General features: G+C 48.8%; 1 protein-coding gene across 2 annotated transcripts; it reads right to left on the bottom strand.

Moving 5' to 3' along the window:
- Nucleotides 1–282: 282 nt before the first annotated feature.
- PLEKHB1 (pleckstrin homology domain containing B1) lies at nucleotides 283–11031 on the bottom strand. 2 transcript variants are annotated; one of them, XM_081239716.1, is made up of 8 exons: nucleotides 10912–11031; nucleotides 9623–9698; nucleotides 8083–8235; nucleotides 7375–7477; nucleotides 6232–6271; nucleotides 3288–3392; nucleotides 2225–2321; nucleotides 283–1639 (listed from the first exon to the last, which is right to left on the bottom strand). In XM_081239716.1, the coding sequence occupies exons 2-8, from the start codon at nucleotides 9657–9659 to the stop codon at nucleotides 1503–1505; spliced, it is 672 nt and encodes a 223-aa protein (XP_081095842.1). In that variant the 5' UTR covers nucleotides 9660–9698; nucleotides 10912–11031; the 3' UTR covers nucleotides 283–1502. The 2 variants fall into 2 exon arrangements, with proteins under 2 accessions (XP_081095842.1, XP_081095843.1); XM_081239717.1 differs by lacking the exon at nucleotides 3288–3392.
- Nucleotides 11032–22832: the final 11801 nt, after the last annotated feature.

The following is a 22832-nucleotide window of genomic DNA, read 5'->3' as shown; positions in this document are numbered from 1 at the left end:
CATCAGCTCAGATGACAGAGATTCTGATGCAGCCTGTCCTCTCAAGCCCTCAGGGACAGCCAACTTCAACCTGCCAGTTTATGGGTGGGGAAAGCAAGATACAGAAATGTTAAGTGACTTGCCCTAAATTGCTCAGCTAACATGCTGCCACCAATTCTACCTGACCTCAGAATCCACACTCTTCTCACTATACCAGAGAAGGCACTAGCAGGTGCTGAGTCATAGAGGTGTTCCAGGGAAACAGGGCCCCCCTGGGGGAACAAACAAAGCCAGAGTCAGGGCTAGAGCCAACCACACCTTTATTAGTCTCTGCAGCAGGGCAACTGGAGCCCCTATCTACAAGGGAACTTTAGCAGGCTACTCTGGCTACTGGGCAGGGATGTTAGCATTTCTACTAGTGATTGGGACAGGATGGGGGAGGAGACTAGAAGGGGACCAAATGGGGAGACTGCTGGGCCTCCCTCCTGCAGGGAGGCACATGTGGGGCCTTCAGGACTGAGACAAAGGTGGACCAGGTCCCAGAGGTGAACACTGCCATCTCCCCCAGAGTGAAGAGACAAAGCCTCTTTGATGGTGATGGAGATGGTGATAGCCACAGCTATGGATAGAGGGCCAAGCTTTTGGGGAACAGAAATGCATTTCTTGATGGAGGCACCAACCTAGGGCGAGTCACAAAGAGAGCTCACCTGCCCCCCAGGAAGAGGACCCCAGGTTCAGCTCAATTGCTGCCCCAGGCATCTTGACATGGAAAACAGGTGCTTTCTGAACACTGAAGGAACAAAGGACCCAGAAATCTGGTAGCTGGGAAGGATGGGGCTAAACTCAGGGAGTGTTTTGTGTTTGGGTATTAAAACAGGCAATATATTCATTATGGTGCAATCATGAAACGTCCCTCCAAAAAGCTCACACCTCCCCCTTAGCCAGCAACCTCCTTAGCCTGGAGGGCCATCATGAGCTGACACCTGCCCACACCACAGCCCAAATGAACTCCCATTCAATTCTTTGGATATGCCGTTATGTTCACGGCTCTGCACTCTTGCCAACAACTTTACTCCTAGCCTACCTTCCTCACTCTTTGCCATCATACCGTCAAAAGACTGATAATTCCACCTTGTAAAGTGTTTGTTTACTCCAGTCTGCCCCACCAAGCTTGGAGCTGCCAGAGGAAAGAACCTGATTCCTGTGTCTCCAGTGCCTGGGCAACTTGAAGACCCATGAGTTGCATTTTCTGTGTCCTGGCGTGTTTGGGCGAAACATACCCATATGTGTCTATAACGGATTTCTGGGGTGTCTAGCAGTAGACAAAAGAATTTTGAGCTATGTTTGTGCCTGGGATGATAGCTTCTTCTGATCTGCAGGGTGAGGGTGGGGAGTGGGAGGAACGATCCGAGCCCAGAAGGGGCTAATGGAAACTAAGGGGCCAAGTGGGACAGGGCTTAGATGGTGGAGGGTGGGACCAAGCAGGAAAGGGGTCTTTCTGGTCTACGCGCAGGATCCAGGGCTCAGAACCAGCAGGGCGACCACATGAGCGAGCCGAGTGCTGCACCTGTGGCGGCTCCCGCAAGCATGCTCATGGCCAGGGGGGCGCCCGCGCTGTAGCAAGGATCCTCCCGGACCACTACGTGCGTCACGCCAGGGCCTGCGGAGAGAGAGCCCGTGAGGGCCAGGGACTTAAGAGGAGGGAGCAAAGAGATCCTCTGCCTCCTTCTGCTAGACTCCAGCCCAAACCATGATAAGGCGCTGAGCCCACTCTCCTGCTCCTCAGTGGGAGACACTGAGGGCTTGATGCGGGAAGGACGCGCGCTCTGTTCCCACGGCTTCTATGCCCTGGATCTGCTACGGACGTTCTGGGACCGTGGGGCTAGGATGGACTGGCAAGGAAACCCCGGGGTCTCTAAGAAACTCCAGACTGCACCTGATGATGGATGGGTCTTCCCAACCGCCAGACCCTGGAGTGAGAGGAGGTAGCCTTTCCCGCATTAGCCACCAGGGGTCGCTACCAGCTCAAGAATGGGTATTGCTGGGCCGGCCTAGAGAAGAGGTCAGCTCTGGAGTGGGGAGGGGCTCTGGTTCAAGAACCGTTCTGAGTCATGGGATGGGGAGGGGGCCTTGCGGAGGGTCCCACCTGGGAAAATCCATGGTCACTAAAAGGGTGGGGCCTGGCCCCTACTGATAGACCAGGGGCGGGAATTGAGGCAGGGGGAGGGGTGGGCCGGAGACTTACCATATGTCGGTCCATAGTAGCTGTGGACATATGTGGCCTCATGAGCGTTGGGGGGCACCACCTCATAGTAGTCCTGGTACGGGCTGTAGATGCGCACCTGGGGAGCCCTGCCTGGTCAGCTGCCGGAGAGCTGGGCCCGGATTTTGTCCCCTCCCCCCAACACCTGGTTCAGGCCCTTCTGGGCCCACAGAGCCACCACACCAAGTTTACAAATGGGTCCCCAGATACCAGCAAGCTCCTGAAGAAAGACCCTACCTCCCCACAAGGCCCTTGTCCTCTAATACTTGAGCCCCTCCATCCAGCTCCCAACGATGCCATTTTCCTGCCCTGGCTTCCTACCTAGCACTCCCCTGATCAAAACTTCTCCATGGCTCCCTACTTCCTTTGACAGATAGTCTAATATTTGCTAGCAGCTCTCCAGTGATGACACTTGGAGAAACCCAATGGACTTCTCTACTCTCCTGGTTATGGAGAGGGCGGCCTGGGCCTTGGCCAGGAAATAAAAGGGGGTTCCACAGGGGCAGAGCTGACCTAACCTGATCCTTGCCTTGAAGGAAGTTCCAGGTCTCCTGGGAGAATAGAGACAAAAATAAAGGAACTAGAAATCAGGCAGAATGAAGACAGGACTAAGCACTAATGCAGTGGGTTGTGGGAGGGAGTGACAATGCCTGGAGGTCTGGGAAGTCCTCCCTGAGGAGGTGGCAGCCTTTGAGGTGCATCTTAGAGTATAAGCATCATTTTGTCAGGTGAGTAAGGAAATTAAGGGTCTTTGCAGCAGATAGAGCAGCACATGCAAAGGCTGGAGAGACAGAAAAGGTCGGGCATAGCTGGGAGCAGGGGGTTGAGCAGAGCCGTTGGAGCGCAGGGGATGAGGGGGATGAGGTGGGCAAGTCTGGCCCAGGCCAGATTCCGAAGACCTTGAAAGCAGGGCTGTGGTTGGTGTCCTATGAACGATCGGGAGCCATGGAATGTTTGTGAGCAGGGAAGGGATGTGACTGGGCCCACTGTTGGAGGCACATCCTGGTGCCAGAATGGAGGCCGGGAGGGCTGAGCCAGCACTTACCCAGATCCGCCTCTCAAACTTACAGGGGCTCCACGAGCGGGTCACACACCTGACCTTGGGGCAAACCCGGCGACTCCTGGGAGGGACGGTGGCTCCAGCTGGGGCCTGCTCAAGCCACAGAAACCCAAGAAGGGGAGGGAGGGGGGTGTCAGAAGCCCTCTACATCTGGAGAGACTCGGAGCTCTTCACAGGCCCTAGCAGAGCCCTCTGCCAGCTGGGCAAGGGAAGGGGGTATCCTCTTCTTCCTCAGCCCATGGTAATGGTGGGAAGCTCAGAAGGGGTGATGATTTTGCCAAAGTTACACAGAGAAGACGGATCAGTAGTGTCTCTCCAGAATTAGCCCACCTTTGCCTGTTTCAGGCTGCTGAGGCTCCCAGTCTCCAGGGAGGACAGTACAGCTCTGATCTGCCTGCCCACCCACCTGCACCCATCACTGGCCCCACAGCCTTGCCCCTGACTGTGCCCCCGGCCCTGTGTTCCCTGGAACAGCCAGGGTCAGGGGCTCCTCCTGGAGCCTCCACCCAGAGTGGGGTATAAACCTGCAGGATGTGGAGGGACAAAGCACAGGTCACTCCTATTAGGCACAGGACAGACAGACACAGGCATGAACACTCAGAGATGGGCAGACACTAGTACAAAGACACAGAAGTACAAACACACCCAGTTCGAGCCAGCCTAGGGACCAGAGGGATGTGCGTATGTGTATGCACGTGTGTGTGTGTGTGTGTGTGTGTAGAGCAGGGGGAGGTGGAGTGGAGGGTCAGAGTAGAGAGATTTAGGAAGCAGAGCAGCAGGAAGGTGGATAGGCAGAGAAGACACAAGGCAGCTTCATAGAGTCACAGAGTGCAGAACGGTCAGCCCTCACCTCCTTCCTCCTGCCCCTCTTGGGTGGGACTGATCTTCCCTGCATAAGTGTGTTTGGAGCTCAGAGCCAGGTCCCTCCACCCTGCTGACCACTGCCCCAGCCTCCTCTTACACAGCCTCCACCCAGAAGCCTGAGTCTGCTCCAAAGCCTGACCACAGCCCCCCTGCTTAATGCCCTTTATTGCTCCCCACAACCCTCAGGATAAAGTTCAGTTCCTTCACCTGGACTTAAAGGCCGTTTGTGACATGGCTCCTCAGAGGTCATGTCTCCTACTTCTTTCCCTCCACACCTTACCCTCCAGCCAGGCCAGACTCCTGGCCTTTAGACACACTGACCTAGGTTCCGGTGCAGGCTCTTCCACTGACTTAAGATGATGAGACTTTGGATGAGTCAATTCCCCTCTGAACCTCAGCTCCCCAGCTATAAAATGGAACTAAAAATACCAACCCCTACCCCTTCTTATTGAAGATTAAATGATACAACCAATGCCAGGTGGTCAAGCACAATGCCTGGCCCTCAGCAGGTGAATGCCTGAGGGAGTTTCTAAATGCATCCCAGTCTTCCCTGCTACTTCCCAGCGGACTTTTTTTTTCTAGATGAGAAGGAGCTCCACCGTGCCACAGGTAGAAGGAGCAAGCACAGAATCTGGGGTCAGGCAGATGGGGGTTGAGGCCAAGCTTGGCCACGCCTTTGGGCAGCTCCTCAAAACCATACCTCCATCAATCACTAAGTTCTGTTGATTCTACCTCTTAAGTGTGTCTTATCCTCATCAGCTTGTCTCTACCAGCAAGGCCTTAGTCCAGACCCCCAGGCGGTCACCTGCACACTGTCCCAGCCTTCTAACAGGTCTCCGGGCATCCACTCTTACCCTCTACAATCCATTCCCTACCTACCAGCCAGACTATCTTTTTAAAACTACAAGTCTGGGGCTTCCCTGGTGGCGCAGTGGTTGAGAGTCCGCCTGCCGATGCAGGGGACACTGGTTCGTGCCCCGGTCCGGGAAGATCCCACATGCCGCGGAGCAGCTGGGCCCGTGAGCCATGGCCGCTGAGCCTGCGCGTCCGGAACCTGTGCTCCGCAACGGGAGAGGCCTCAACAGTGAGAGGCCCGCGTACCGCAAAAAAAAAAAAAAAAAAAAAAAAAAAAACTACAAGTCTGGTCTGATCTGCTCATGCCGTTCCTCTGCTTAAAAACTTTCAATGACTTCCCAGTGTTCTTAGCAGAAACCACTATCCTTAACAGAGCTTTTAATGCCTGGCTCTGCTAACCCTCCTTCCCCCACGGCTCTCTCTCTCCCTGAGATCCAGCCACCTCAACCTTCCTTCTGTTCTTCAACTTGCCAGCATCATAACCCCTCTCAGGGCATTTGCACCTGCAGTTCCCTCTGCCTGGAAAGCTCTTCCCTTCACCCCACCCCAGCCCTTTCACCCAGTTGATTTCTGTTATCCTTCAGGTCTCATCTTAAGCCTTGTCTGGACTCCCACCTGGATCAGGCCATCAAGGTGGATGCACATTGAATGCACCCTGCCTGTCTCTGTCAGAGAAGTTACCACCACTGCAATGGAATCACTAACTCTGTAATTTGTGACTTCACGTCTAGCTCCCCATTAGGCTGAGTCCAGGAAAGCAGGGCCCACATCTCCTTAGCTACCCTCTGATCCCTGGTCCTTGGCACAGTGCCTGGCACATAGTAGGAACTCAGTAAATATTTGCTGTGTGGATGAATAAAACTCAATCTTATCATCTGCAGAGAGAGAACAATAATTCCAACCTCACAGGACAGTTGAGGGGAGTAGCTGGTATTGTAACTACATCACACCTGACACATAATAGTTGCTGGATTAAGGATAGTTCCTTTCCCCCTGCTCACATGCCACCCCCTTCAACAAGCCTTCTTGGAGGCCTCTCTCTCCCTCCTCCAAGCACCAGTTGGATGTCTTCTGTCTTTTTCCACTCAGGACTCAGCCACTCACATATATGGAAATTGAGAACAGCTGGCTGGCAGAGACCGAATCTGAGTCACCCATGATTCCATGGCAGGTAGGGGTGGGGAGGAGACAGGGAGGGAAGGGGGCTCACCGGGGTGGAGTTCGCCTCCAGCAGTGCCGTCTTCCATGCTCTGCAATGCAAACCCACCAGACCATGAAGTGGGAGTTCAGGAGAAAGGAGATTGGGCCCCACATTTTAGACTTTCCTCCCCAACCCAGCCTCTAGCCCTAGTCTCTTGTGAAGGGGGAGATCCTCGTGACTCCCTTGGGTAGGCAAAGGTGACCCTCTCTGCTGCTCCTGTCACATAGACAAGCCCTCAGTTGAGCTGCAGCCTCCTAATGCATTCTTAGTCCCTAGTCTCTTTCCCTCTAGAAATTCCAGTTTCCCCATCTAGATAAAAGACAGCTGGGCTTGGGTGGTCCCTTAGGAGTTCAGATTCTGACATGCCTAGGCTGGTTCTCTGGCTGCAGCCACCTCCACATCCCAAACCTACAAACTCAGTTCCCCAATGCTCTGACCCCAGAGCCCCGGGAACACCCAGTGGACACCGGACAATTGAGCCTTTGTTGGTTGCCATGGCACCTGGCTGGGGTGGACAAGGCGGCTCTGTGCTTTGTCTACCCCGAGCTCAGCCTCCCCTACTCCCACACATCCCATCTCTTTCACTCTCCTATAGCACAAAGGCCAATTGACCCTCTGCCAGAGAGTGGGAAGGGCAAGAATGTGAGTGAGGAAGACACGCCCAGTCTCTCAGTGTGGATCTGCATCTCACATGGGGGGCCCGCGGGCTGCCTCTGTTAGGCAGGTTAGGGTCTATCCCTCAGATCAGAGTACCCCCTGCCCCAGGCCATCTTCTAGGAAGGGAGTGAGAAGGAGGGCCTCTGAGGATGCCATGGGGCTGTCTGTTCCTTTGTATCACCCCCAAGCGAGGGCTCACCTCAGAGGCTGCTAGATACCCAACTCTAAGTGATCAGGGACCACACACCTGAGGTAGGTGTGCACACCCCTCCCCCAACAGTCCTGAATTCATCCCTAACCATATCAGTTTACTGGATACCATACCAATCACCATGAGCCATTCAAATCCACTCTGCCCAGCTTCCACTGAGACTACCATGCTCACTGGTCTTTGTCCCCTTTACCTACCTTTAGGGAACTAGAGGCCCAATGAGGAGGAGGCGTCTGGTCATATTCCCCAAGATCCCACCCCATCCTCTCCTGGGAACCACTCACATGGCATCATCCCGGGTCTCTGCACACAGGTGCAGGCGGCCGCCCTCTCGTAGGTTCACGATCAGCAGGCCATCTCGGCTCTTGCCCTCTGGGGGCTGCACATCTAAAGGCAGACACACATATATGGGGTTTCCACAGGGCACAGGCCCCAGGTTTCCCCAGTAAACCAGAAACAAGAATAGGAACTGACTTCTCTGAGTCCTTTTTACTGGCCACTGCCAACCTCGTCTGATTCCACACACTTTCCTTGGGATTCTGCTCAACTCTTTAGACCTTTCCACCTTTCCACATTGCCTGCTTCTCTAGTTAGGTATATCTATCTCCCAGTTTCCCTATATAATTATGGCCTGAGCCTTGATCAAGGAGATTTTGCTGTGTGACTTTGGGCCAGTCACTTAATTTCTCTGAGCCTCCTTATTTCATCTTTTTCCATTCCTAGCACTGGAGAGGGCAGGAACGGTGTCTGACTCACCTCTGTGGACCCAGCATAGGGCCCAGGTCCAGCACAGAGTAGGAACTCAATAAGGAACTGATTTCTTAATTCACACCCACATGAATTGGAGGTGATAGAGGCCCAGAAGCAATGTCTATGGAAGGCGTCTGAAAGCCGCAAAGAGCCTTCCACCTGAGAACAGCAGGTGTTCTCAGACAGACACTGTTTGGGGGGGGGCGTAGTCACAGTGCCAGAGAGAAAGGGGCTCTGCTCACCGTGGCACTCCTGGCCTATCTTTATGTCTCGGACGTTGAAGCGGATGAGCACGCGGTCCTCCTCATCCTGCGCAGTCTCATCGTGGTAGTAGCCCAGGGTTCCATCCAGCCACAAGGCGAACCAATTCCGCTTCCAGCGGCGGAGGATGGAGCCTGTGCGATATTCCAGACCCGCCAGGCAGGCTGATCACAGAGCTTGCAGGGGGGGCAGGAGCCCTGGGTGGGTTCCCAGAGTCCCCTTACCTCCAGCCCCCAGTGTCATAACCACCCCGTCCTTGCCCGTCTACTCCCTGAAATGATGGCAGGGCCTCTCTCTGTCTTGCTCACCCATTGCCTCCCACTGGGCCTAACACATAGTCAGGGCTCCATAAATGTGCTGAATGGTAAATAAATGATCAGATTCTTTCCTTGGGGGAAGCTGGAAATCTTTTTTTTTTTTTTTAAGTGTCACAAGACATGGAGCACCTCCACAAATTTAAATTCATGTCCAATTGAACATGTTTCTATATGTACAGTTTGTCAGAGAAAAAGCGTTGTTTTTGTATGAATGCAGAATATGATTTATGCAAAAATTAACAGAAAACAACTAGTCATCAAGTGCTTGCCTTAAGGAAACCCTTAATTTCCATTGCATCCATTCTGCTGAGGGGTGTACAATTATTGCTTATAATTGTGAGCATACTTTAAAAAAAGGCCAAGCCCCAGGTGACAGTCATTTGTGTAGTGTCTGCCTCTTCCACCAAATGGGGAGCAGAGGGATTGGCCATAGCTCACCTCACCTGTCCCGGCACCCAGCAGGACCTAGACTCGGTGTTTGCTGAACTGAATGAAGTGAGTACGGGTCATAGGGTGTGGGGAGCTCCTAGCCCGGGACAGCTCTGATTCAGATCATGACTCTGGTCAGAGGTGGGTCTGGAAACCTGAGCCCTAGCTTTAGACATTTTGTGACTGGAAATCTTTACAGAAAAGGGTAAAGACATAAGAGATCTTCCTAGAGCTTTACAAATTCCAAAGCACAGAGGCATTTTTCATTTTGTTCTGCGCCTTGTTCTGTGGCCAGCCCTGGGTATGGGTGCTATGGACACACAGAGAATTAAACCCAGTCCCTGCACTTGAGGTGCTCACAGTCTGAAGCCAGTATGAGGTGGGGGAGTGGTGAGGCCCACAGGTAAAGATGGTTATATATTTATCAGGGCTATAACAGGGGTATGTATGAGGCACTGGGCACGAAGAAGGGGGCCACTAACCCAGCTTGGTGCTACAGCAGGGGCTGGGGTGGTGAGGAGAGAAAAGGCAGAGAAGGCTCCTCACAGAAGGGGACATCTGAGCTGGGTCTTGAAAAATAAGTAGTTTACCAAGCAGTCAGGAATGTGAAGGACATTCCGGACAGAGACAAGAGTATGAACAAAGGAGGGGAGGATAAAAAGGGCATGGTTTCTTGGGAGAAGGGTTCACTGTGCAGGTCCAACAGGCCACTTTCCTCATCCCTGCCCCTGGACAAGGTGCAGGACAGATGAGGGCTTGGCCCAGGGTCACTCACTCTGTCTCCACAGCCAGCCGCCCCTCACCAGGGCCATTTCCTCAAAAGGACTTTCCAGGGTAGAGTCAGGCGGAACCTGTCAGAGGAGCCACAGGACACACGGGCCTCATCAGCTGCTCCACAGCAGCTCCTCAGAGAAAAGCCCCCACCCCTGTCGTCCTGGGGGAGCCACCGAGGAAACGTTTAAAGGAGTGTGAGTAAACAAACAAGGGCAAGCCTGTCTGTCTCCTCCCCATTCTCTGCTCCAGGCACATAATGGGAGCATTGTGCTTGTAGGGTCAGCAGGGCAGCCACCCACTGCGCTGGGGTGGGGCTGGGGGTCAGAAGCATGGATTCCAATCTCAGCCCCATAACCTTGACTAAGTCCCTTCTCCCTGGCCTCCACTTCCAGATCTGTAAAAGCACGTCCATCAGGCAGGTAGAGACTGAAGTGAGGAACTCTTAAAATGTTAGAAACCCTGGAATTTTGAAACGCTGGCAGCAGAGAATATTAGAATCATGGCAATGAATGAGGGACTTCCATGATAAGAGAAGCCTCCCTCACATTTGAACCCCACCAGAGCCATTTACAAAGTGCATAAAATAATAGTTCAACAGCAACTATGATTGATCGAGCACTATGTGCCAGGTATACTTCTCAGGTGCTTTCATCTAGTATCTCGTTGAAGCCCCACAATAATCCTTGTTATTCCCAGGAAACTGGGGCCTGGAGAGGTCCAGGCACTTGTGCAGATTTGCTTGGTTATTAAGCAGTGAAGCCAAGATTCACACCCAGCAGTCCTGGCTTCTAACCATTATTCTAGTAGGAGCTTTTAAAACTCCCGATACACAGGTCATACCCAGTAATAATTAAATCAGAATATCTAGGGGCAGGAGGTAAGCACTGATAGTCTTCAAAGATACCCAGGTGATTCAGTGTACAGCAAAGTTTGGGCCCCACTGCAACTCTTGGGTACTTTACTAGATGGGTAGGATCTTTACTCCTATTTTACAGATGGACAAACTGAGCTATAGCATGTGACTTGTCCATGTGTGTGACGGAGCTTGGATTGGAATCCAGGTGCCCTCTGATCTTGAGCGCGGCTTACTTTTGAGCTGGTGCCTTCGCCCCTCCCCCCACTAGCTCACACCTGTTGCTGCGCAGCAAGGGCTGGCTGGCACACCTGGGTTGGAAGGCCCGGGCTTGTCCCTGCTTCTCTTGCTACTCCCTCCGATCTTCAAGCTCAGACATAGGTCAGATAAGACGGCCAGGTGCAAACTCCCTCTCCAACCCCCCTTGATGCACCCACCTGTCTACGCCTGTTGCGACGCTGCTGCCAAAACGGCCGCTTCTTGGTGCTGCGGCCTCCCAACCCGCTGCGCCTGCGCTTTGTGCGCCCCAGAACTCCCGGGGCTGTTCACTACCCAGGCGGCGCCCGGGGTCTAGCTGCCTCGGGGCCCCGCCCTCCGGTCCCGCCCCGCCACAAGGGAGGGGGCGGGGCGTGTAGAGATGTGCGACAGGAGGCCTTCTGGGACTTGTAGTCTGCAGGCCTAGATATGGGTAATCAATATACAGCCTCTCGTGGGTGGTAGCCCTGTGCCCAACCGGAGCACAGGTGAGAGGCCGCACCTGCGATTTTATTTTGCTATTAAGTCATTATTTTGTTCATTCATTTATCATGAAATACTTTTTCCCCAAGAATCTTGAGCTCTAATTTTCTAGAAAAATGTAAATTACAAGGAGAAACCAGGCTCCTAGCTTTGCCATGTTTTCTTGATACTCAGTTTGTGCCTGGCACCGGGCGTTAGTGGAGGGTACAAAAAAGCATCCGACAAGGCCCTTCCTCTTCTTTTCCCGGCTTCCCATCTGGTGGAGGAGACAACATAAACACACAATTAAAGCACAGGGTATGGTTTGACAATGGGAAAGAAGACTCTGACTTTGACCAAGAGGTTCAGGAAGGCTTCCCAGAGGAGGCTGAAAGAGGTCTTGAAGGATGAGTATGAGTGTCCAGTATTTCAGCGTGTTTGGAAAGTAGAGTGCAGGGGTGGGGGTGGGGAGGGCATGGGGATCAGCAGGTGATGAAGCTGCAGGGGTTGCAAGGATATAACATGAAGGTCTTGGATGACAGGCTCAGGAGCTTGGGCATTATGACATAATGACTGGAGCTTGGGCTTGCGGGTTTCAAGGTGAAGAGTTCGGTGGTTCAATTTATGGGTTGGAAAGGTATTTCTAGGACAGTCAAAAATGGATTGAAAGGGGCCCAACTAGAGAAAGAAGACTGTTTCTCTATCTACCACCACAGTCTGTTCCTCCAGGATCATTTCCTTGAATAGCTCAGCCCCACAAACCGCCACCTAGGAGCAGACCCAGGATGTCATTCAGAGGATAGAGCTTGTCAGGGCCTGAAAGATCCCTTGAGAAGGGAACCCACCCTGCCCTGGGCCCTTTCTCCTGTCCCAGAGACCTCTTTCTTACCGGAGCTGCAGGGCTCATGGTTCCAGGGTGGCTAGAGCAGCATGTCCCAGAAGGCTTCTGCAGGGGGACATTTCCCTAAGCACCTTGGAGATAAGGGGATCAGGAAGGTGCTACCAAGTGGAAACCGGAAGGGGGTGTCAAAGAGAGGGGGCACATAGATCCTAGAGAAAGTCGTCCTTTCTCTCCAGTTCCAGGCCCACCAACTGATCCCCTATTTGACCTTCAGTTCACTGGATAACAAGTCATCTGTGATTCGGAGGTGGTCTTGGACTAGCATCGCTCAGATTCCCTGTGGGGGGCGAAGCCAGCCCTCCTTCCTCGGTTGGGGGCGGGGCTCAATCCTCCTCCAGCCTGGCTTGACCGTGCCATCACCCCAGTCCTGGATGCACAGCTTGGCTCTTTAAGCTTCCCTGTCTTGCTCCTGGTTTTCTGTAATCCTGACCTCAAGCTAACCCGGTGCCTCGGACCTTCATGCAGTGCGTGCCTTGCTGGGGGATCCACCAGGGCTGATCCTATCTGCCTCTGAGCTCATCCCCTCCGTGCAGCCCCAGGAATCAGTTCTCCTAAACCACGCTGTTTTCCCTCCTTGTGTCTGTCTGGAATGTCCCACACCTACCTTCTCTAGACTACAGTTGCTGCTGCTACTGCAGAAGGACGGAAAGGAGGGAGGGTAGGGTGGAGCTGGCCTCAGGGAATCTGGGTGCTGCCCCTCTTCCCTGCTCTCCCTCCTCCCCTTGGTGGCTCCTTCAAAGTGGGATGGGGCGGGGTAACAGTGCAGACAGCTCCCAGATGACATTCTCTGGATTTAGTAACAGATGAAAAGAGAAGATTTTCCAGCATCAGTGTGAAATTCAGGGAAAGGTCTCCTCACTCCCCAACCAAAGAGGGGGGCGCTATGATGAGAAAAAAGGGAAAGGGGAAAGGATGCTTGGCAAACTAAAACCACAGATGTCACTACAGAATCTAAACGCAGCATGACCTGACATAAATCTCTAAAATGTTGGTCAATGACCCTCTTTGAGAAGCTGATAAATGTTGTAGACGCTGCCCAGGAAAAAATGCACACACATCACATTTTGCATATAATTCCTGGGGCTTCCTAGACCCCTGAAGCTATGATGATTACTACTGAGATTGTTTTTAATCTTCACAGCTGTGCAGATGGGTGGGAAGAGTGTGGATTGACAAGTGAGAAGTGCTGAGAGCATAGTAGGAAACAGCTTCAGCAGTACTGGCTTTGAGGCTGTTTAATTAACTAAAATGTACTGGCTTTGAGAGGCTCTTTAATTAACTACAATGTATTGAGACTAACAAGCCAACAAGTTAACTTTTACATTTCTGTTGTAACTGTGGTACATAGAGCCATTAGCAGAGAGAAAAGTATTTTTTATTTCAAATGTCTCTGGTGGATGAACAGCTCATGGATAATATACTGTTTAGAGAATAGTGGGCTGGCTTATCAAATTAAAATTTACTACTTACATTTTCTAGAGAGTATAATATAATGAGAATAATTTATATTATCTCCATTTATCAAAAAATTCTGAAATTTATATCAAAATGCAACTGGAGCAAAACCTCTTATGTAAAAGTTTAAAAATAATTTTAGTGAGATATAATTTACATACTATGAAATTCACTCTTTTAAAGTATACAATTCACTGTTCTGATATATTCACAGAGTTGTGCAACCGTCACCGCTATCTAGTCTCAGATCATTTTCATCACCCCAAAAAGAAACTTGTGTGGTCAGGCCACTCAAGATGGCTGTTCTCTTACTCTCTGTGAATCCCCTGCCAGACCAGTGCCTGCTTCACCTAAACCCTATGCAAATGACTGACCTTCCTACATACTTGCCCCAGGCCCCAGCTGTTAATTGTTCTTATCAAAGGGGCAGTGATACTGGTTTCCCTGGTAACTAATGAGCCCACCTGACATCAATTCCCCTATAACTGGTAATCTTCCCTTACCTCGGGAGCGAAAACTGCCACCATATCCTGCCCCCGTTTGCCGCGCATAGTGGGGTGTCACTCCAGGATCTTGCTTCGGACGTGTAAGCCCCACCATCCATTAAATCATCGATCTCTCTGTTGATGACTTCGGGCTCTTTCTTCAGTCTTGAAGCTGGGCAAGCACAGGCCTTGTAGGTCTGTGGGGCGCAGCCCAACAAAACTCTGTATCCTGGGACTTCCCTGGCAGTGCAGTGGTTAAGACTTCCTGCCTCCACTGCAGGGGGTGTGGGTTCGATCCCTGGTTGGGGAAATAAGATCTCCATGCCATGCAGCCCAGCAAAAAAACACAACAAAACAAAACTCTATATCCTCTAGCAGTCACTCTCAATCCCCTTTCTCCCCAGCCCCTGCCGACCACTACTTTGTATGAATTTGCCTATTCTGAACATTACATATGTGACCTTTCATGATTTGCTTCTTTCACTTAATGTTTTCTAGTTTCATCCATGTTGTAGCAGGTATCAGTACAGCTGACCCTCTGTATCTGCGGGGAATTGGTTCCAGGACTCCCCAAAACACACACACCAAAATCCTCAGGTGCTCAAGTCCCTTATAGAAAATGGCATAATATTTGCATATAACCTACACACATCCACATCTTATACTTTATTTTATTTTTAAAAATTTATTTTATTTTATTATTATTATTTTTGGGCTGTGTTGGGTCTTTGTTGCTCTGCACGGGCTTTCTCTACCTGCGGTGCGGGAGCTTCTCATTGTGGTGGCTTCTCTTGTTGCGGAGCACGGGCTCTAGGCACATGGGCTTCATTAGTTGCAGCACGGGGGCTCGCTAGTTGTGGCTCACGAGTTCTAGAGTGCAGGCTCAGTAGTTGTGGTGCACGGGCTTAGTTGCTCCGTGGCATGTGGGATCTTCCCAGACCAGGGCTTGAACCCATGTCTCCTGCACTGGCAGGCAGATTCTTAACCACTGTGCCACCAGGGAAGCCCCACACATCCTATACTTTAAAATATCTCTAGATTACTTATAATATCTAAAACAATGTAAATACTGTGTAAGTAGTTGCAAATACAATGTGTTTTTACAACTACGTAAATTTGCCTTCCCTAGGCAAATTCAAATTTTGCTTTTTGGCACTTACTGGAATTCTTTAAAATATATTTTTGATCTGTAGTTGATTGAATTTACAGGTGCAGAAACTGCTGGTATGGAGGGTTGACTGTACTTCATTTCTTTGTATTGATGAATAACATTCTATACCATGTTTTATTTATCCATTCATTAGTTAATAGACATTTTTGGTTTCTACCTTTTAGCTATTATCAACAATACTGCTATGAATATTTGTGTACAAGCATTTGGGTGAAATATGTTTTTATTCCTCTTGGGTATGATATTGCTGAATCATATGGTAACTGTTTCACATTTTGAGGAACTGTCAAACTATTTTCCAAAGTGGCTGCACCATTTTACAATCCCACCAGCAATCCATGAGCATTCCAGTTTTTCTCATCCTCATCAACCCTTGTTATTGTCTCTCTTTTTGATTACAGCCATTCTAGCAGGTGAAAAGTATTGTCTTGTGGTTTTGATTTGCATTTCCCTAGTGATCAGTGATGTTGAGCATATTTTCATGTGCTTATTAGCTATTTGTATATTTTCTTTGGAGAAATGTTTCTTCTCCATTTTTTAGTTGGATTGTTCTTTATTGTTGTAAAATTTTTTTAACTTAAAAAATGTAGATAATTTTCAAATAACTTTGAAGAAAAAAATGAAATGGTCTTGCAGTGTTTCAGAGGTTTGAGTAGAAAGAAGGGTTACATTCAGGCTCAAAGAACCTGGAAGGTAATGTACTTCCATTTCCTGGACAGGAATGTCCAGAGAAAAACCCAGCCCGTGAGGGAAGATAAGAAGGACAGCAATCTCTTAGTGGAAAGCCATCCCTGAAGGCTTCATCCAGGCTTCTGGCGTGGGAGGCAGTTAGTTTTATTTATATCTAGGCTATAATACCCATTATTCAATCAAAATGCTAATCTAGGCGTTACTGTGAAGGTATTTTGTAGATGTGGTCAACCTCTACAATCAGTTGACTTTAAGTAAAGGAGATTATCCTTGATGATCATCCAATTAGTCAAAGGGCCTTAAGAGCAAAATGGAGATTTCCCTGAGGAAGAAGACTATATAGTCTGTGGACTATAGTCTCAGCCCCTGACTGAGAGTTTCCAGTCTGCTGGCCTGCACTACAGGTTTCAGGCTTGCCAGCCCTCACAATTGCATAAGCCAATTCCTTGAGATAAATCTCTTTATATATGTATGTATAGCCTACTGGTTCTGTTTCTCTAGAGATCCCTGACTAGTACAGGGAGGAAGATGTCTTCTTGTCAGGAACTCCCTGTTTGAATGTATTGGAAACACCAGATTTGGGAATGGAAGAAGAAAGCCTGGCAGCCAAGGAGAGGGTCTGAGGGGAGGGGTGTTGAGACCCTCCTATCTCAGAAGAAACAGCACCCCATGCCCAGAGATGAGGGCTTGCAAATGCTCCCTGGAAAATTCTCCATCTGGATCATCAGATGCATGAGGAACCACTTCTAGGAGCTCACTGTTTCCATTGTTGTTTGTCTCATATCTGCAATGTTTTGTCTTGAGATGAAGAGGTTTCTTTCAGCCTCCTGTGCTCTTGTCCAGTGATCAGGACCTTTTGGTTCAAGGGAGATAATTTGGTTTTGAGAACAAATGATGCTTTCCAGCTTTTCGTAAAGGTCTTTGATTTGCTCTCTGAAGGTCTTCAGCTCTTCATTTGCATGCTCATCTTGTCATTTGCTTCAGAACTTTCCTCCTCTTGTTCCAAGTAATGATCTTCCTGGACAGATAATTTTTCAAGAGACTCCATTTCTTTCTCTTGAAAAAGTTCAGTCACTTCCTCTTCCCTGAAGACTTTGATATGCACTTTTTCAAAAGTCAAGATTTGCTCAGCCTGAAGACTTCTAAGATGATTAGTCATGTTGGCTTTTTTGTTTCCTTCTTTAGCAATGTTGATGTAGAATTGATTTCTCCCTCCATCTTGGATGTTTAAATGCACACTCGACTTTTCAACATCAGTCAGTTTCCTCCTGGCTCCTCTGGTCTGGTCATAAATACTGTCTCCACTTCCCAAGTCCAAGTCATTATCTGTGTTCTCTTCTCCAAGGGGAGCTGTCAGGTCTTTCATCTTTAGCCAACATTCCTCCAGAGACTTGACCTGACTCTTTACACATGCCCTGGAGTTCTGTATGAAGGTCCTGAGTCTTTTGTTACCCATACAGCATCAGGTTTGCTTTTGCTTTTTCCACTTGTATTTTTGATGGATTTGGTTTCTGCTTCCAGAGACAGGATCTTTCTCATGTTATAAGAGATTGGCTTATCTTGATATGAATATTGGAGTTTTTCTTTTCCTAGCTGGTTTGCTATTAAGCATAAGGTGGACTAAATCATGTGGTTAGGCATTTCCAGGGTGTCAGGCACTTCTTTCATTGCAGTGTGAAACTGACAAGGCCTTTTATTTTATTTTATTTTATTCTATTTTATTTTTGTGTGTGTGTGTGTGTGGTACGTGGGCCTCTCACTCTTGTGGCCTCTCCTGCTGCGGAGCACAGGCTCCGGACGCGCAGGCTCAGCGGCCATGGCTCACGGGCCCAGCCGCTCCGCGGCATGTGGGATCTTCCAAGACTGGGGCACGAACTCGTGTCCCCTGCATCAGCAGGTGGACTCTCAACCACTGCGCCACCAGGGAAGCCCGGTCTTTTATTTTATTATAACTATTGCTGAATTGTTAATAGTGTGTTCCTTGACTCTTTGTACAAAAAAATTCTGCCTAAAACCAAGAGAACTGTTAACACATATATTGTCATGGCACATGGAACCAACTCCCAATGATGCCCAGGAGAGTGAGACGTGGTCTCACATTGTCAAGTACTCCTGCATAGAACTCTGCAGCGGCTCCCAAGTTTGCCAACAGTGCAGCTCCATGTCAGGACAAAGCCCGTCCACAATATCTAGGCTACACAGAGCCCCCTCTGCTGTCACCAAGTCCCTCTGGGAGTGGAGAACACTGAGCAAGTTTCCGCCCAGAACCAAGCCTGCTTCTGGCAACTGGGCAAACTGTGAATGAGAGGGTCAAGGCGGGACAGAAAGAATACAACAGCCCTGTGTCAGATACCCTGATACCCTCAACCTTGTCCAGGGCTCCTTCTTTTCCCTACTTAAACCTCTCCTTCTGTGGCCCTGGAGGCCTCGTCCTATTCCCTCTGCCCGGAAAATGCTGCCCAGCTGTGGGCAAGGCCCATCCTGTGGTTACTTGGCCTCATTGTCTCTGTGTCCCCTGTGCCCAAGGCAGAGCTTGGCACAGAATAGGTGCTCAGTGCTCCATGAATATTCTTGGAGAGAATGAATGAATGAGTGAACAGATGAAGGAGGGACAAAGCCATCATTTGCCATCCCTGCAGATTCACAGGTAACACTAGCTCTGTTGCCTCAGGAGATGGTTCCCTTAGGAGAGCTTAAAATTCCTCTCCAATCCAGTGTAGGATGGTGGAGAGAAAGGGGCAGTGGGAGTTCTGCCCTAGGCTCCTCATTCCTGGGCCCCTCCCACCCTGCCATCCCAGCCAGGAGACTGTTTTATCGGCATGTGTAAATTGGGACAACAATGCCTGCTTCACATGAAGTTGTGAGGAGTAACACAAGAGTAGACATAGAGCCTGGCAGGTAATGGGTTCAAAAGAGTTTAGTAAAATTCCGTCATCCAAGGCATTAGCTCCTTCCATTAATAACTCCTTCCATTAATCAAGTATTCTGTTATTCCACCCAGGTTTAGCAAGAGCATTGAGATAAGAAAACAAAATAGCAGTTATAAACTTAAGAAAAAAAGAGAGAAAACTCTTTTTACTGTTAACAGTATATGCCTGGTAAACATTAAGAGACTAGTAAAAACTGCTAGAATTAATAAAAGAATTGGGCAAGGTGACTGTATACAAAATAAACAAAAAGTGCAAGTGCTTTTTTTTTTTTTGAGAAAACTTCATATCGAGGTATAAAAAGCAACTGTAGACTGTTAGCTCCTCTCTCCTTCGATTCCCTCCTCTGGAACCTGGCATCCCCAGGCCTGGTTGGTTCCGCAGCTTGCCAATGCTGAACATATTTTTGGGGGCAGAGTGGTGGGTAGGGAGAACTATTTTATCTGGCTTTTGTAGTTGTTCTCAGCAGGGGCACTCACTGCCAAAAGCTGCTCTATCACACTTGGAAGCAAAAGTGTCAATCTTTTTTTTTTTTTAACTCTTAGAATGATTACTTACAATGAAAACTGGAGGGAAAATTACATTTATAGCAACCCAAACTGGAATACTTCAAACACTTAACAAGAGAAGTATAGAACCTATAAAGAGAAACCACCAAATCTTATTAAAAGGTATAAAACTAGACTTGAATGAGTGAAAAGACATGCTGCATTCTTGAATGGAAAGATATAAATTCATAGAAATGTCAATTCTCCAAAATTACTATATACATTCAATTAATTCCAGCTAGAATACTAACAAATTTACTTCATCTTATTTTTAGGAATTGACAAAAGAAAGTATGAAGAATAAAAGCAGAGGAGGAGATGTTGCCAAAACTTGACCTCTGTTCATTGGTGCTGAATAGAAACAAGGAGACAGAGTTTTGGGTGAAGTAGAAAAGTATAGCTTTATTGTTTTGCCAGGCAAAGGGGGCCACAGTGGGCTAATGCCCTCAAAATTGTGTGTCCCACCCTGGAGGGGGCAGTGAGGAGTCTTATAGTGTTCAAGGAGCAGTGCGTGAGCAGCTCATGGGCATTCTTCTGATTGGTTGGCGGTGAGGTAATTGGGAGTCAACATCATCAACCTTCTGGTTCTAACCGGCCTGGGAGTCTATGCACTTGTGGGCAGCATACAGATAACTTCTCCCACCTGGTGGGGGTTTCAGTATCTGCAAAACAGCTCAAAGGACATGGCTCAGAATATTATCTGTAGCCCTTGAGGAAGAACTAAATGTCCTTGATTTTGTTTAATGGCTAAAGTATTATTATTTTGTCCTGCTTGACTGCTTTCCTTTCTTTCTGCATTTTCTCATTTCTCTGATTAAATTTATTCCTTTTTTTAACATCTTTATTGGAGTATAATTGCTTCAGGATGATGTGTTAGTTTCTGCTTTATAACAAAGTGAATCAGCTATACCTATACATATATCCCCATATCTCCTCCCTCTTGAGTCTCCCTCCCTCCCCACCCTCCCTATCCCACCCCTCTAGGTGGACACAAAGCACTGAGCTGATCTCCCTGTGCTATGCGGCTGCTTCCCCCTAGCTATCTATTTTACATTTGGTAGTGTATATATGTCCATGCCACTCTCACTTTGTCACAGCTTACCCTTTAAATTTACTCTGACTAAAATTTTTCTACAGACAAAAGGAAGGCAGAGGACATGAATGGGGGTCTATTCTGGGAAGGCCTCATAGGGTCCTGCTCAGTTACAGAGACTTTTCTCCAGAAATCAGAATTGACTAGAAAGTCATGTAATCAAAGCAATCTGTGGCAGACACTGCTAATTTACCTACAATATTCATTGTCCTCTTCCCCAGTGGAACCCGAAATTTACATCTGGGCACATAGCCACTTGGGATAAAGACCATAGCTCCAACCTATCTTCCAGCTTAGTTTGGCCACGTAAGTTTCGCAAATGAGATATCGGCAGAAGTGTCCTGTGCAACTTCAGGAAATGTCCTTAGAGGGAGAGACATATCTTTGTTTCTTTCACCTTCTGTTGGTTGAAAGGCAGTCATTATGGCTAGAGCTTGAGCAGCCATCGTGGACTATGAAAGAAAAGCCATGTGCTGAGGATGGTGAAACAAGAAAGAAGAGGTCTGGGTCCCTGAAACTGTGGAGGGTAAAGATTACTTATATCTGGACTGCATTTATGGGAGACAAATAAACTTTTATTTAGTTTAAACCACCATTACTTTAATTTTTCTGTCACTCACAGGTGAACCTAATTCTAATTGATGTTGAATTTGGTACCTGGAAAGAAGGCACTGCAAGTGACAGAATCTAGATGCTTGATTAATGAGTGCAGTTGGGTTGCAGATGGCAAGGACTCAGGCATTGCAGACTGGAACGCCTGTGACTCTGGTTAGACAGTAGTAAAACATTTGATCAAAACTTTGTGTTAGTTACCTATTACTCTGTGGCAAACCACCCCTCCCCGCCAAAACTTAATGGGTTAAAACAACAAGCATTTTATTACCTCACATAATTCTCTGGGTTGACTGAGGTCAGCTGAGTGGTTCTTCTGCCAGTCTCACAGGGGTCTTGCATGAGGTTTCAGTCAGATGGTGCCTGGGGATGGAATATCCGAGATGACTTCACTCACATGTGTGGCACCTTGCTGGGATGGCTGAAAGGGCTGTCACCTCTCTCTCCATGTGCTGTAGCTTGGGCTTCTTCACATGACAGCTGGACCCCAAGTATGCAAAAGTAAAAGCTGTCAGACTTTCTTAAGGATTTACAGTGATTCACAGTGCCAGCCCGGATTTAAAGGGAGGGTACTGGGAATTCCCTGGTAGTCCAGTGGTTCCCTGGTCAGGGAACTAATTTCCTGCAAGTGGTGCGGGGTGTCAAAAAATAAATACATAAAGGGAGGGTACTACATAGGTTGTGAACACTGGGAGATGTGTTTCATTGGAGGCGATCTTCAGACACTAGATACCCCACCTTGAAAAGCATATTATGGTCTATTTGAGGTTGTAGCAGTGCAAGGTAGCAATGTAGAAAGGGAGGGAAATTGAGAATGTTGGTGTTTTCTGGCTTCTTTGTGCTACTTCTAGCAAAGTCCTACTAGACAGAAAGACAGAGAAGCTCAAACTAGAGCTAGCTACTCTGTACAACTTTGCTAAGGGAGAATTCTTTGCTATAACCTGTAATCTGGGTTGACTGAGAATCCTGTAATTTTGAGTTTTGTAGAGTTTAAAAAGTCAGTTGCTTCCTCACCGAAGCACTTATGAGTGGTAACTGCGAAGTGGCAGCCTTAGGAGGAGTTGAGACTAGTGCCTCTCTAGAAAAGCTGTGAGCCTATTGGCAAAGAAAGGTGGTGCTTTCCCACTCAAGCCTGGTGTTTCAGGTGGCCTGAAGAGAGCCACCATCTAGTTGGAGGAATGGCAAGAAAGTAGATCAGAATCTTCAGGCTTGAAAGCCATGTCTAGATAAGATCTTTGGCTGTAGTTACTCACATTGGAATTGACCAGAACCAAACAGACCAAAGGTCTACTAAATTTTTTAAGGAATTATGCTATCAATGAAACCCAACCCAGCCTGCAAAAGCCTGTGATTGCTCAACCTTCAAAAACACTTCTTGGGGGCTTCCCTGGTGGCGCAGTGGTTGAGAGTCCGCCTGCCGATGCAGGGGATACGGGTTCGTGCCCCAGTCCGGGAAGATCCCACATGCCGCGGAGCAGCTGGGCCTGTGAGCCATGGCCGCTGAGCCTGCGCATCCGGAGCCTGTGCTCTGCAGCGGGAGAGGCCACAACAGTGAGAGGCCCAAGTACCGCAAAAAAAACCAAAAAACAAAAAAACCACTTCTTGCGCCCTTGAACCTGCACCAGCAGAAAGTGAATTTGGATGGCTGTGAATTTCCCAAGAAGTGCATCCTCTCTCACATACTTCATGGATGTGGCTATCCAGCTTTGGGCTTGTGTGCTGCTTCTCAGTGACGTGGCCAATCTAGGAATTAAGTGAG

The sequence above is a fragment of the Mesoplodon bidens genome (genome assembly GCF_964165515.1).
Source record: "Mesoplodon bidens genome assembly, chromosome: 7".
Lineage (NCBI taxonomy): Eukaryota > Metazoa > Chordata > Mammalia > Artiodactyla > Ziphiidae > Mesoplodon > Mesoplodon bidens.
The sequence above is the reverse complement of the archived record's forward strand: the minus strand, read 5'-3'. Positions and strand labels throughout refer to the sequence as shown.